Source organism: Phaseolus vulgaris, chromosome 8 (genome assembly GCF_051622355.1).
Source record: "Phaseolus vulgaris cultivar YP4 chromosome 8, ASM5162235v1, whole genome shotgun sequence".
Taxonomy (NCBI): Eukaryota; Viridiplantae; Streptophyta; class Magnoliopsida; order Fabales; family Fabaceae; genus Phaseolus; species Phaseolus vulgaris.
Genome location: NC_143505.1, coordinates 28,618,454 through 28,633,536, shown reverse-complemented (window position 1 = coordinate 28,633,536; position 15,083 = coordinate 28,618,454). Strand labels below are relative to the sequence as shown.

Here is a 15,083-nt window from a genome sequence, read left to right as displayed (position 1 = left end):
AAACTTGATTAAAATACAAGTCCTAGCTCTTGATACCAATTGTTGGATTTAATAGTGCCAAAGTTCAAGAGGGGGGGTGAATTGACCTTTTAAAAGTTTCTCGCAGAATCAGAGTTTATCACAGTTTACAGAAAATAAATCGATTTATTTGGAAATGAACAGATTTATTTTGGCCCTGTTTGTGTTTGAAAAACGTTTATATAGCCACATTAATCACAAGATTATGCAGATTGATTTTCCAGATACACACACTGATATTAGAAAGAAAAACAGTGAATCACAAAATAGCAAGCTTCAATTTTAAGCAAGTGATTAAGGTTCAATTGATAGCTTGACAATTAATTGAGTAGCCTATCACAATCAATCTGATCCAGTGGCTTTTAACAGATTATATATGTTCTTTTCAGAATCAAACAGTTTTTCCAGAAACTAAGAACAGTATGTAACAAGCCTAGAAAGAACAGATTTATTATTAATTAAACAGATTTATTTCTTGACAGATTAACAGTTATGCAGAAATTAAGTGCAGAGATTAAGGGAGAATGAACACGAGGCAATTATACTGGTTCACTCAACTGAGCTACATCTAGTCCAAGGTGAAATTCACTAAAACACAATTCAAACAAACACAAATCCCACTATTCTTGAACCCTACAAGAACTTAGGTACACTTGCTGAAAAACCCTATTTCAGCATACACACTCTTCAAGAAACCCTATCAAGAAGAGTTTACCACCACACTTTTACAGAAAAAGAAATGTGAAACGAGTACACCTGATAGAGGAACAAAACTGAAAATCGTTTAAGATGGACATGGCACCAGAGTAAAAAAGAATCTATTCATTTACAGATGAACAGATTTATTTTTCAAAACGATAACAGAAAAAGCTTAACAATTAGAACCCAGTCGTTTTGAAAGGTAGAAGACTTAGTCAAAATACTTGATGCACAAAATCCAATTTTCACAAGATTTAGCCAAGGCATCAGTTTAAAAAAGAATCTGTTTATTTAGAAAAGAACAGATTTATTTTTATGCAGTAAACGTGTTTTTTGTAAAACATGTGAAAAACAGTTTAAGAAATTTTGTGTTTGCTCTTATCACATGGTCAGTGGTTAAGAGGTGAGTTACTCAGCAAAAAACCTACTCTTAAACAACCTCTAAACACTACCTAAGACATTCTTAAAGCAAAAGGAAATATACATTTTTGTCCTTCCATTATGTTTTGTATAAGCCATCATTATGAGTAGTTTTGAAATGGGTTGTCTTTAAAAGTTGTGATTCAACGTTGATGGCTAGGTGAACCAATTTTTCCAAAGAGCAATACTCATATAACTCTACCACATCGTGGATTTCTCTTCTTAAGCCACCTACAAACCTAGCTATCTTTGACTACTAATTTTTTTATTCAAATCAATTTTAGTCAAAGTTGTTTCTAAGTCTTTATAGTACTCATCTACACTCCTAGGTCCTTGTTGAAGTCGTTGGAGCTTGAACAAAAGTTCCTTCCTATAATGAGGAGGAACGCAATGTGCGTGCATGCATACTTTCAAATTATACCAAGAGATCACGACTGGCCTCTTGTTTAGCCCAATGTCAAGGGTGGCATAAAAGAAATAGAACGGATCTTCGGGGTCAGAGTATTCATCACAACATACAGGATTATCTTCCCTACTCTACTATTCTTATGAACCTATCGTGCCTCTTACCAAAGGAACAACCACTCTTTCTTAAACTCCTAATACGTTCACAAGTAGTATATGTTAGAATAGATGGCTTTAAACTAGCGGGGGGTGAATTGTTTAAAGAGGATTTTCGCAAACTTTTCAAACAAGAATGAAATTATCTCAAGAAACAATTGATTCAGAAATTCAGTTTGCCAAAACAGCAAGCAAAAGCTGCAGTACCAGAAAAACAATCGGTTGTTTCGCAGAAACAATCGGTTGTTTATACCAGCAAACAACAAAATAAAACTGAATTTAAAGAGTTAGAGATAGAGAGATTGTACACAATTATTTATACTGGTTCACTCCAAACCCAGAGCTACATCCAGTCTTCTCAGAAACCCTGAGGAAATCCACTAAGCAATCACACCTTGATCACTTACACAACAACCAAGAGAATAATGACCTTGAACACCTCAAGAAACACACTCTCCTTGGCCAACACACCAACACTAAGATTGCTGATCTTGATCCCCTCAAGAACACACAGCCAATCTCAGCAAACACAGAAACGAAAATTGTTTAACAGAGTACAAGGATTAAACTTGTTACAGAAGATAATCTGAAATCAATACAAGTTGAATCCTATTCCATAGACTTTGATCAATCACAAACTCTTAGCAATCTCAGCTCTTTTAAAAACTCAAAAACTCTTAGCAAAAACTTGTCAAAGATTAATGGTCAAATCTGTTTTTCTGAATTTATTCAAAGATGTTGTTTGTTATCAAATCTTAACAAACTTTTAAATTGCATTAAAATATTGGTCAAAGCATTTAATGACTGGAGCGTAAGCAGTTAAAACATTTAAAGCTCAGTCAAAGATAAAACAGTTTTTCTGTTATGGTCCCAAAACAAACAATCGGTTGTTTCCTTGAATCAATCGGTTGTTTTGGTACTTAACAGTTCAACCATTTTAAAAACAGTTTTCAATCTTTTTCTCAAAACACCTAAGTATAAACAATCGGTTGTTTCGACAAAACAATCGGTTGTTTTAACTTAGTTTGAAAACATTTTACTTTCACAAAGATTGAGAATGCCTATGCTTTAGATTTAATCAAAGGGTGGATTACAACATCCAAACTACCCCAGAACTAAACTAAACCAGCACAACAACATTAAGCACAGCAGAGGCTTCAACATCCTTCAAAGGGTTTGGATTCTTCAAAACTTGAACACCACTTGGTTCAACAGTATAGAAAGAGGTTTCATTTAAAAGATCATTTTTTGCCCAGGGGTACATGGCATTGTAATCCATTACAGTTATATCTAGAACAAAAACACAAACCAGGAACGAGTACAATTCAGGACAGAGAAAATGGACCCAAGGGAAAGCACGGTTTAGATAAATAAAGCAAATTGAAAGAAAATCTAGTTCAGACAATGCAATCAGTAAGTTGAGTACGTATTCGACAATAAAGATTGGCACAAGGGAAATACCTGGTGAGATGGCTGGTTGAAAGAAGAAGTGTGGAGAAAGAGTTCTCTAGTGTGGGAAAGGTTTGAGAATGCAAGGAGTTATGAGGAATGAGGGTTACGTGAAGAGTAAGTGAGAAATAGGTTTTTTGATGTTTAAAGAGGGAAATGAAGCGGCAGTTCTTCCTGGCCGTTGATGCATGTGCCACGTGGACGTCTCCGATTTAGTGTGGTGAGATGTCTTGTTAGGGACGCTTCGGTAGTCGTGCCTCACCAACCCGCTGGGGAAAACGTCTCATCAGTCGCCAAACGTTAAGGAGCCTCTTCGCCAAGTCAAGCTCGGCTTGAGTTCGAGGGGCTTCTGTACTAGACAAGAGTGCTCGGAACCTCGGTCCAAGCATTCGGGCGTGGTCGGCTCGGTTTTGGGCTCAAAGGGCAGGTCATGAGCCCAATCCAATTTTAATGGTAAGCACGGTGAAGGGTAATTAAAGTAGAAAATATTAAGTTTGGTCATACGTAAATATAAAAGTTATTAGTTGAATATATATTAATGAATATATAAGTTGTTAATTAAATATGAGTCAAAGTTGTTAGGAATAAAATAGTTAGCACCCGAGAGTGATGATGCACACGTAGAAAAGAATGTTTTCTTGTTGTTAGTACCAGAAGATAAGAGATGCACGTGAGCAGGTGATTTTTCTGTTATGATTAAATGCTTTAAGTTAAAATCATATTCTCGTGGGTGAAAGATGTTAAAGGGATAACTATAAAAGGGATTTGAGACCCTCATAAAAGGAATGTTGTTTCTGAGTACTAGAGACTGAAACTGATTATTATTTTGTGTGCTCTCACTAACTTGATCGTCGGGGTGTGATTAATAGGTAGAACCCCCTCTATCTCAGCGGAGCGTTGTTCCAGTGCACTAAGATGAGACTGACTAGAAGCGGAGCTTGCCCATCTAGTCAACCCGAGGTCAACCGGCAAAAACATTAACAATACTAATAATATTTAATAATATTAATAATATTTAATAATATTAATAATATTTAATAATATTAATAATATTTAATAATATTAATAATATTTAATAATATTAATAATATTTAATAATATTTATAATATTAATAATATTTAATAATATTAATAATATTTAATAATATTAATAATATTTAATAATATTAATAATATTTAATAATATTAATAATATTTAATAATATTAATAATATTTATAATATTTAATAATATTTAATAATATTTAATAATATTAATAATATTTAATAATATTAATAATATATAAACATATTTAATCATATTTATAATATTTAATAATATTTATAATATTTATAATATTTAATAATATTTAAAATATTTAATAATATTTATAATATTTAATAATATTTTTAATATTTAATAATATTTTTAATATTTTTAATATTTAATCATATTTATAATATTTAATAATTTTTATAATATTTAATAATTTTTATAATATTTAATAATATTTATAATATTTAATAATATTTATAATATTTATAATATTTAATAATATTTATAATATTTATAATATTTATAATATTTATAATATTTATAATATGTATAATATTTAATAATATCTATAATATTTATAATTGTTCTTGCCGGTTGACTTGGCCGCCGGTTGACTCTCGCGACTGGTTCAAGCTCCGCCTTTCCCCTCTGGAATCTGCTCTTCTCTTGGTTGTTGAATGCTTTTACCTGTAGAAACAGAGGACGCCCTTACGGTCGTTTGCACTCCGATGCTCAAGTTAGTAAGGGTTCACAGAAGCAACAATAATTCTCAGTGTAGTGTGTAAAAACAGCGTCTAAAAACAGCGTACCTTTACCTAAGGTTTTAGCCCCTTTTTATAACCGCACATGTAGCAATTGCCCTTGAGATAAGCAAATAACTTGACTCCAGGTCCATGGCTGAGTTGACCTCTACCCTACCCGAGAACCGAGTAGTAGCTGGTCCAAGACCGAGAACCGAGTAGTAGTTGGTCCAAGACCGAGGACCGAGCTCCAGTCTGGTACAATAATATTTATAATATTTAATAATATTTATAATATTAACAATATTTATAATATTAACAATATTAACAATATTAATAATTTTAATAATATTAATAATTATATAATATTTAATAATATTCATAATATTAATAATATTTAATGATATTACGAATATTTAATAATATTAGTAATATTATAATAATTAATAATGTTATTAATTTGAATAATAATAATATTAATAAAATTAATAATATAAAATATATTAATAATATTTATATTATTAATTATATTAATATTGATAATCATATTAATAAATATAATAATAATTCTAACACGAGAATAAAACTCGGTGTAATGTAAAGAATTTTAAATAATATGTTTCTCATATTTAAATTATTAAAAAATTAGTAAATTTATCGAGATTCATAAAGCTCTTTAGAAATCCCAAATGAATTTCTTGAAAGTTTGTATCTTCTTTTGCTTCCTTACATAATTTGATGTCTTTGTCTCTTTTTTTGTGTTCTCTTTTCTCAAATGTTATAGAAGCTCTTTCTTTCGGTTGAAACCTCTCTTTCAAATTACACTTTTTTAATAACAGAATTATAACTTAAATAACCTTCAATGATTTTAATTTAACTTGAAACTTAACCATTACATTCATGATTTCTTATTAAAGTCAGTGTATAGTTAAGTTAATATTAACTTAAAAGAATCTAGCGCTATATATCCGGACAGATAATAGGTTTTAATGAGTTTTGCCCGAAATTCTTGCTAAATAATCCTACCAACGACTCCACTGTCAAGTAGTACCGACTATAAATATTATATTCATATTTATGAATGTATCTTTCAAAACTTAGTTCGAACGGTTTATATAGTCGATTGTTTATTAAATAATCATATTGTAATTTTCTTCAATTTTTAGTTTAATTAAGATTTCAGTATTTGAAATTTATTACAATTTGTGTTCTAAAGTTAATTTTTTTTTACTTAAAATTGAGAAAAATATATAATTTCATCTTTGAACAATAAATTTGAGAACTAAAATAAGCTTTTTAGAATTTTAGTATTTAAAACTTAAGGTTTAAAATACTTTTAATACTTCAAATTTAGTGTTTAGAAACTAAAACCATATACTTTTAAATTTGACGAACCAAAAGATCTTTTCAAAAACCAAAATCAGAATTATCCCAAAATTTCAAAGGTTCAAATTATAATTAAACCTAAAATTTTACCGTAATAACTACTTTGTGTATATTGAAGTTGTATTCATTGTGAGAAATAATTGATAGTTATATCATGAACCATATACATACAAAATGATATACTTAATTTTAGTGTATTATGTTAATTTTTATCTATTTTATATTTAATAAAATACTTAATCTCAAAGTTAAAAAATAGAATTAAATTTTTTTTTATCTATATGAAATTGATTTTCATTCCTAATTCAAACTTTAAATATTATGCATAATTTAATAAAAAAATTATGAAAACAAATTTTTGACAAAAAAATTTACATAGTAAATAAATTTTAAATATAAAATAAAATACTAAAATATTTTATATTTACCTCATTATATTATAATTTATGCTGAAAATTTATTTATTATTTAAAAAAAAATTGATAACAACTCATTTTATTTCCTATAAGATTTAAACTTTGGATTAAAAAAAATAATAATTTCACAACATATCAAAGAAAAATATTTTTAACCCTTAAAAATATAAAATTATTTTTGCTTATTTGTTTAACACGCGAAGTTCGTATTGGAGTCACAGAAAAGTACACAAAGAAAGTCTCAAATGCAATGCAAAAAGCACATGCAGCCATAAAAATAATGTTGAAAAGATTGAAAGATCGTTTAGAAGAAGCAGAAGCTGCCTTAATTGTTGCCAAATATTTGGTGAGCTTGTCAACTTGAGACATTATCCATAATTGTGAACCGTTGGATATCCACGTGTACCGACTTAGTTCAACCGTTAATAACCTCCATTAACGGCTACATCAACGAACAACACGTTTCTCAAATTCAATTTCCTTTCACCACGATTTTGTAGTATTTTCTTGAAAGAGACAACGTCGTCCTTATACGGCTACATTAACCTACCTATGTTGCCCTAAAGATCGAAGTGGGTCCACCCATGTGCTTTTGCCCCCTTAGTAAACCCTTCCACCAAACACGTAAATGATGTTAATTAGTTTAAAAAGTGACTTATTTGTTGCATTTAACTCTTCAAATACATGTTTGTTTATGTTTTCTTGGTGATATTTGATTTTTTAAGATAGTAATTGTTCTTGCCAGACTTGCTCATCGGTTGACTTCGTCTTTTCTTAAATTTGTTCCCTACAAGAAATAATAATATTAGTCTCCCCAAAAAATTCACACAAAAAGTAAAAAGGAGACACTAAATGATACTTAGAGCGAATTTAGTATCTCATTAAGTTGACACTAATTCAAAGGTTGCTAATGAATTAGTGGGGACTATGGGGAACACAACTATTTTTTTTTTTATGATTTTAGTGTCCGTTTAAAACTTATTTGTCCACACTATAATTAATATTTAATTTTGTGTCTCAATTATGTAGGATTTGGGGACACTAACAATGTCCCTTATTTGACCCTCACTTTTTTTGGCAGCTAATTACAACTTTTCTTGTAGTGGTTATGCTGGAACATAGCTCCGTTGAAACAGAGGGGTACCTACCTGTTGATTGCACTCCGACGATCAAGTCAGTACAAAGCTTATAAGAATTTAAGAAGTAGTAAGTTTCAGTCTTAGAAACAACGTATATTTACATGGGGTCTCAAGTCCCTTTTATAGTTTACCTCTTACAACAACTTTATATCACGAGAATCTAATCTCAATTGAAAACATACACAACCGAAAAATATTCTATTCAAGGACATACCCTCATGGTGTTGCAACAAAATCGAATCTTTTCTACAGGGAGCGCATAAAATAATAACAGAATAACCACCAGGGCACCAACTCATGTACCAACATTAGGGTCCAGCCTGTTTATGTAGGCACCTTCTCTGTGGTGCTACGCTACTTTTCATTATACATGCAACATAACCACTACGTGCCCTAAAACACATGAACTTAGGTTCAAAATTAAACTCTTACTTAACTTAGACCCCTTATGCACTAAACGTACCCACAGGTCCACAATTACCCTTCGCTAGCTGCTTAGGTTTTACATGCGAATGATTACCTTAATTATTCAAAGATTGAATTACTTATACAACCGGGGCCCAATCACATGGACCATTATACTAGTCCAATAGCTGAGTTGATATGCTTCTTGTACCATATGTACGGAGATTCGACCATCTAGTGCTGAGTTCTGAGCGATCTGGTCCAATACAATACTAAAAAAAATATAGAATTTAGTACTATTTAGATATGTGTAATATTGAAGCAAACCATTTTATGCTGTTAAATCAATTAAGAAAAGGAAAAATAAATTATCAAAGAAAATAAAAATCGTGAACATAAACGGTAGTAATTCTGTATTAATTGTTTAAAAAGAAAATATTCACTTTATATTATCTATGTTTAACATATCTATTTAACGTAATAATCATTATTTTTTTCCAACAGATATTTATATTAAATTTTATTTTACTAAATGAAATTTATTAACTTTAATTTTTTTAGTTGTATATGGCATATGATTGACTTGATCGAGACCGTGATTAATCAAATAATACAATTTAAAATATAATAATAGTTCAATTAACTCAAAGTCATTTATAAAAAATATTTAATTACAAATTCAGATTTATAGATTATCAACAAAGATAATTGTGGTTTTAATAGTTCTTACCACTAAAACAATCAATTCAATAAAATAGGTCGATTTCTATCTTTTTGCATTGGATTGGATTGAAGCAGTGTAAAAATAGATCAGTTTGATTAAATCAGATTTTTTTTCGACCCTTAATCCTAAATATGATATTAATTGATTAAATCAAATTGATTACCTGTATTTAGACTCTTAACCTTAATCACATTAATCAAATTAAAAAATGATGGTTAAGTCCCGATTAATAAGTAGTTGACCCAAATCACTAATACAGGTATGAAAAAAGATAAAGGTGTTCCAAATGAAATTTTGTAGCACAATTTCAAAATTAAACTAAAATATTTTGTTGTCCGTATACGCCAAGTTCGGGTTGGTCCAATAATCTAATTGGTTGGCTTATTTATTTTAAGGTGTATCGATATGCACTTGCTAAATGTATTATTAAGTATGCTCTTTCATTTAACTTTTTCGATTATGAGGGAGTTTAGGAAAATAAATAAAAATATTGAATCCTAATTTTAAAACAACTAGTAGAAACGTTTCAACTAATGATGTTTTCGATGGTGCTTTAAATAGGACTACACTATAGAAATTTTACTAATAGATCTTTACTTGTTTTAACTATATATGTTATGAATATGGAAGACATTAATAATATAATTGTTTCAAGTAATATTTAGTCTAAGATACATGATTTTGTTGTATAATGCATTTTTTTAATATTATTTTTTCAAAATTTTGGACAATCATATCGCATGATGTTTTTGTATGAATAAATTGTATTTTTTAAAAATTTATTAGGTAAAAAATGACATTGATTTATGATCAATATAACATAGAGTTAGACTATATTAAAATTTATGGTTGATTTTAAAATATATATTACTACTAGAAAATTATTAAATAAAAATTAATTTTAGACATAAAAAATAGTTAGTTACTTATTTTGACTAAATTAAATATTATTTTAGAAACTAAAAAGTTATTGGTATCTAAAGTTGTTTTTACTGTTGATAAATAATTTTTAAATTAATATTGAATTAGTTATCAAAATTTTAACTACCAATTTTAGAATCTAAATAATTTATTAATAATAAAAATTATTTATCAATAATAGAAGCTAATTTAGATATTAATAATTTTTTTTAGTCTCTAAAATAATATCTAATTTAGTTAACATAACAATTAATTATTTTTTATTTCTAAAATTGATTTTTATGTAATAAATTTTTTTAATAATAAACTTGATTTGATTCATAATTTTTTCTTTTAATTTGATGGTGGAGCAGGCTGAGCCAAAGTCAATGGTAGCCTTACAAATATTAACAATTTGAAATTAAATTTAAGTTCAGTTAGATAAATTTATATTAATAAGTAAAATTAATTATAAATATAGTCTAAAAACTAAAATTAAAAACGTTAAATATGAATAAAAATAAAATCAGTTATAAATGACTTGTAGTTTCTTTTACTAATGATTTATTTTGAAGTCATTATAGTGTAAGATTTTTCTTTTTCTGTTGGTAAATCGAATTTTTCTTGTAATGACGTAATCATAATGTTTGGAAAAATAATATGTAATTAATTAAGGTGTAGGGATAACCGATTATCTTTTAAAAAATAATCTATAATTGATTATTGATCATTTGAATGACTTCAATAATAATTATGAGTGTTTTTCTCTTAATTATTCGGAGGTCATGTGACTTTGTTAAAAAAAAAATAAAGGATACCAACATAAATGACTACGGGTTTTCGCTACTTTATGCTCATTTCTTTAATTATATGTGAGGATTCTCTTTTCAATTTTATTAGTTTTTTTCTCACTCACAAATGAACGCAAATAACTGGATTCAAATATAATAAATCATGGCCAATAAATCGGGTGAACAATATTCACCCGAATAAAAACTCATCTGAAAAAGAACATACCGTTTTTAATTTTAGTTTGTATATGCGGGTGGGTAGTGTTTTATAATCTAAAGGCATGATTGCACCTTCCATAGACGATTTTGGAAAAGGAAAATAAAAATAAACAAAGGTTTATTATTTACTAATTTAAAATATACTTAATGAAAAAGTAAAATATTATCAAATTAAATTTAGGCATCGTGATTTTATTTTTGAAATAAGAGTATCTTGCGTGGATTAGCAAAAATGATTAAAAATTCATACAAATTTCTACATATGTATCAAATCTCCTATATAATGTCCTTTCTCATTTTTGTCTACAATTTTTCTTAGGAATACCTTAATATATAGAGTAGTTAAATAAGTGCAATCAGATAAAATTACTTATATGCTACCAGGTTCCTCTAGGGGTTCCTTTCATTCTCTACCACATTTTTTCAAGCAAAACAAGCAAATAGAGTGTGTTTTTTTTTTTTCAAAGTTAATTTGTTTCATCAAATTTATCATAACTTAATTTTTCTTTGAATGATCTTACAGACATATTTAGACCCATTTAGAATGTTGTTTATATTTCCAAGCATTTGCAAAACGGAAAGAAGTTCTTTAGAAAAATTGGCTTAGACCATCTTCCCAATTTGCAATAACAAAAAAGTCTTATACAATTAGACTTTTAAGTATTGGTCTAATATTCAAGCACGAATAATTATCATTTTGAATAATATGTTTATGACATTGGAAATCTTCAATAAGATATTGTCTAGACCATGAAGGGTGATGAATACCTGATAGATACCACAAATTCAAACATCACATTTGTCTTATTCTTTGAAGAAAGTGAGGCACAAACCTCTCTCTCATGGATCAACAATATTCTTTTATATTGCCCAGTGGAATAATTTTACTTGGGAGCAATTAAGAACCCGGTTACTTCTCTATAAATACCACACTAGCCATTGCAAATACATCACACCATATTCCACAGTTAGCTACAACCTACCAAAGAAACCAAAAAAGATTGCAGTGATTTGTGAATTCTGATAACATGGCTCTTACACTTCAACGTGCTTTATTTGATCTACTTACCCTTGTAGCTATACTCTCAGTATTCCTAGTAGTCCCTTCCTCTTGTTTCAACCCCAAAAAGCTCCTTAACGCTTCATATTATTCTCCATCTGGTTCAGATTGGTCACCTGCAGTGGCCACTTGGTATGGACCTTCTAATGGAGATGGAAGTGAAGGTAATAAATAGCTATTAGCAGTTTCAATGATTAGTATATATTAATAAGACGTTTTTTTGTCAAATAATGCTTAAGTTATGATTGAAATAGTTAATTTCTATGATTATTATATGTTTTGTACTTACATATATATATATATATATATATATATATATATATATATAGGTGGAGCTTGTGGATACGGCAACGCTGTTGGGCAACCTCCATTCTCTTCATTAATATCTGCAGGAAGCCCTCTGTTATATGACTCCGGCAAAGGGTGTGGTTCTTGTTATGAGGTGAGAACATTATTACGTCTTTCACAAGAGGAAGGCTAGCACAATTCTAACACTATTTCATGACTATTCGGGACAAGTGAAATGATGTGTGATGATGACCCAACTTACAGTTTTATTAAGTTTAAGTAAACTACACCAACTAAATTACAAAGTGAAATTTTTTTATTATCAAATTGTTAATCCCAATATTACTTAATTCAAATATATTAAAAAGAATTGGTTTTAGTATTAATAAGATAAAAAAATAAGAAAAACATAATTTTAAAGGAGAAATTATATTAAATTTGACTAGTCATATTTTTTTACCAGAGATTATTGTTTTCAATAAAATTAAGAAAAAATATATATACTAAAAATTTATTAATTTTTAGCTTAACTATCGTAAAAGTGATACTGTCACACTGCTAAGTTCTCAATTTTGAAATAGAAAGTGATCATGCATGCAAAGGAGAATCATATTCACAAGACTATGTCCATGAAAGAAAATTATTTTAAGTAGTGCAGTTTTTGTTCTATTTTCAGGTGAAATGCACAGGGAATTCTGCATGCTCAGGCAATCCCGTGAAAGTAGTGATCACTGATGAGTGTGCTGGGTGTGGCTCAGATGCTCAATATCATTTTGATTTGAGTGGCAGTTCTTTTGGAGCAATGGCAGATTCAGGTCAGGATGAGAATCTACGCAATGCAGGAAAAATAAACATTCAACATAGAAGGTATGCTCTCCAAATTCCAATAATTAATTAATTCCATTTTTAGACAAGCAGACTAATTAATTCTCAGTATCCTTATACTTTTCTATAAATATTTCAACATTATTGACTTTCACTTATATTCTTTTGACATTTATTTGGTTTATGTTTTTGTCATTACCATATTTTATTTTCAACCTTTAGGTTACAATATTGTAACTGACAAATTAGAGACGGGTTTTTGCTGCAGAATTGAATGCAACTATGGTAGGTCAATAGCTTTTCACGTGGACTCTGGCTCAAACCAAGAATATTTTGCTGCCTTGGTTGAATTTGAGGATGGGGATGGTGACCTTGCCAAGGTTGAACTCAAGGAAGCACATGATGATTCAAATTCATGGGATTCAATGCAACAATCATGGGGTGCAGTTTGGAAACTTGACAAAGGCTCACCACTGAAGGCACCTTTCTCTATCAGGCTAACCACACTTGAGTCTGGCAAGACCATTGTGGCCAGTAATGTGATCCCTGCAGAATGGACTCCTGGTCAGACATATAGATCAATTGTGAATTTTTGAAACCTAAAGATTTATGTGACCATCATTTTGTAGCTATCCTACTTATCATATTATATATATAACCCAAGATATGTATCTAATCAAATGTCATCCTGTTAGTGGACTTTCGATTGTCTTCTATAATCTACTATGAATGAAATTGTGCTTGCTACTAGCCATTTTAATTATTATATATAAAATTCATTAGTCAATAAATAGACCAATTAATTAGATAAACTTTAAAAAAGAATTAACTTTAATTATTATATATAAAGAATTCTTTTAAAAAAGAAAACAACCACTACAAGAAACAGTAAATTAGCATATGCCAAAGCAAAGTCAAATGTTGGATTATGGAGGCATAACTTGGACTGCTGAGCAAAAACTAAAAGGATGGAAGCTAATCTTCATGCGAGTGGTTGCTGCTACTAGTGTAGGTTTAACCCTCTCTAGTTTGAAGCTAGTAGAGACGACCTAACTCTCACTGTTAGAGTAAGGTTAGAGTCATTTCATCGTTGTTAAGAGCAAGCTTCCTCTTAAAATAGAGAAGGTGAAGCCCTCACTTAGTCTAACCTAGAGAGGGTTAGACCCTTACTGAATTGTAACCCATTATGAACATGCATGCGCTAAACCATAGCTAAAGAATAAAAAGACAAGCTAGAGAGGGTTAAACCCTCTCTAGTTTGAAGCTAGTAGAGACGACCTAACCCTCACTGTTAGAGTAAGGTTAGAGTCATTTCGCCGTCATTAAGAGCAAGCTTCCTCCTAAAATAGAGAAGGTGAAACCCTCACTTAGTCTAACCTAGAGAGGGCTAGACCCTTGCTAAATTGTAACCTATTATGAACATGCATGCGCTAAACCATAACTAAAGAAAAAAAAAGACAAGCTAGTGGGAGCTAAGCCCTAGCTAACTCATTGCGACTTAGAGAGGGCTAAACCCTAGCTATTGTGAAAGTGGACTTGGTGAGGGATTGGCCCTTGCTCCCACGTATAGCATAAAAAAAATAGTTGATGATCCTATTTAGAATCTCATTCTCACATTCATAATAACTTGCACAATTCCATTATCACATCTAAAATAACCTATCCATATTTCATTCACATTTAAATATCGCCTATCCATCCATTTAAAAATTTACCATGCACCATTTACAAATTTACAAATATCCAACATTATGCATTTTCAATCATCAAATCATTGTTTTCAATCATCCAATTACAAGAATGTAAGAAGTGTTTTTTTTTTCAAGTGAATGTACTAATTGAAAGAAGTACGAATATTATGTCAATATTACATATTTAAAAAAAAGTATTCAACTTAATACATATGATGTTTCCCAAGAATAAGATTGAGTGAACAATGGAAACAATGGAAAGTACCTGTAAAAAAAATAACAATAATTAAAATGAAATAAAAATTATATTTAGTAAT

General features: G+C 29.4%; 1 protein-coding gene across 1 annotated transcript; it reads left to right on the top strand.

Annotated features, from left to right (window-relative positions):
• The first annotated feature begins 11,920 nt into the window (after positions 1 to 11,920).
• On the top strand, positions 11,921 to 13,825 carry LOC137826499 (putative expansin-B2). Its single transcript, XM_068632476.2, has 4 exons — positions 11,921 to 12,126; positions 12,292 to 12,404; positions 12,927 to 13,117; positions 13,344 to 13,825. The coding sequence occupies exons 1-4, from the start codon at positions 11,931 to 11,933 to the stop codon at positions 13,669 to 13,671; spliced, it is 828 nt and encodes a 275-aa protein (XP_068488577.1). The 5' UTR covers positions 11,921 to 11,930; the 3' UTR covers positions 13,672 to 13,825.
• Positions 13,826 to 15,083: the final 1,258 nt, after the last annotated feature.

What these genes read in the sequence shown, in the direction of transcription:
- LOC137826499 (XM_068632476.2), top strand. Translation starts at nt 11,931, where the DNA reads ATGGCTCTTACACTTCAACGTGCTTTATTTGATCTACTTACCCTTGTA. An exon ending in TAATGGAGATGGAAGTGAAG is followed by an intron (nt 12,127 to 12,291) that starts GTAATAAATAGC and finishes ATATATATATAG; the next exon opens with GTGGAGCTTGTGGATACGGC. An exon ending in ATAAACATTCAACATAGAAG is followed by an intron (nt 13,118 to 13,343) that starts GTATGCTCTCCA and finishes TTTTTGCTGCAG; the next exon opens with AATTGAATGCAACTATGGTA.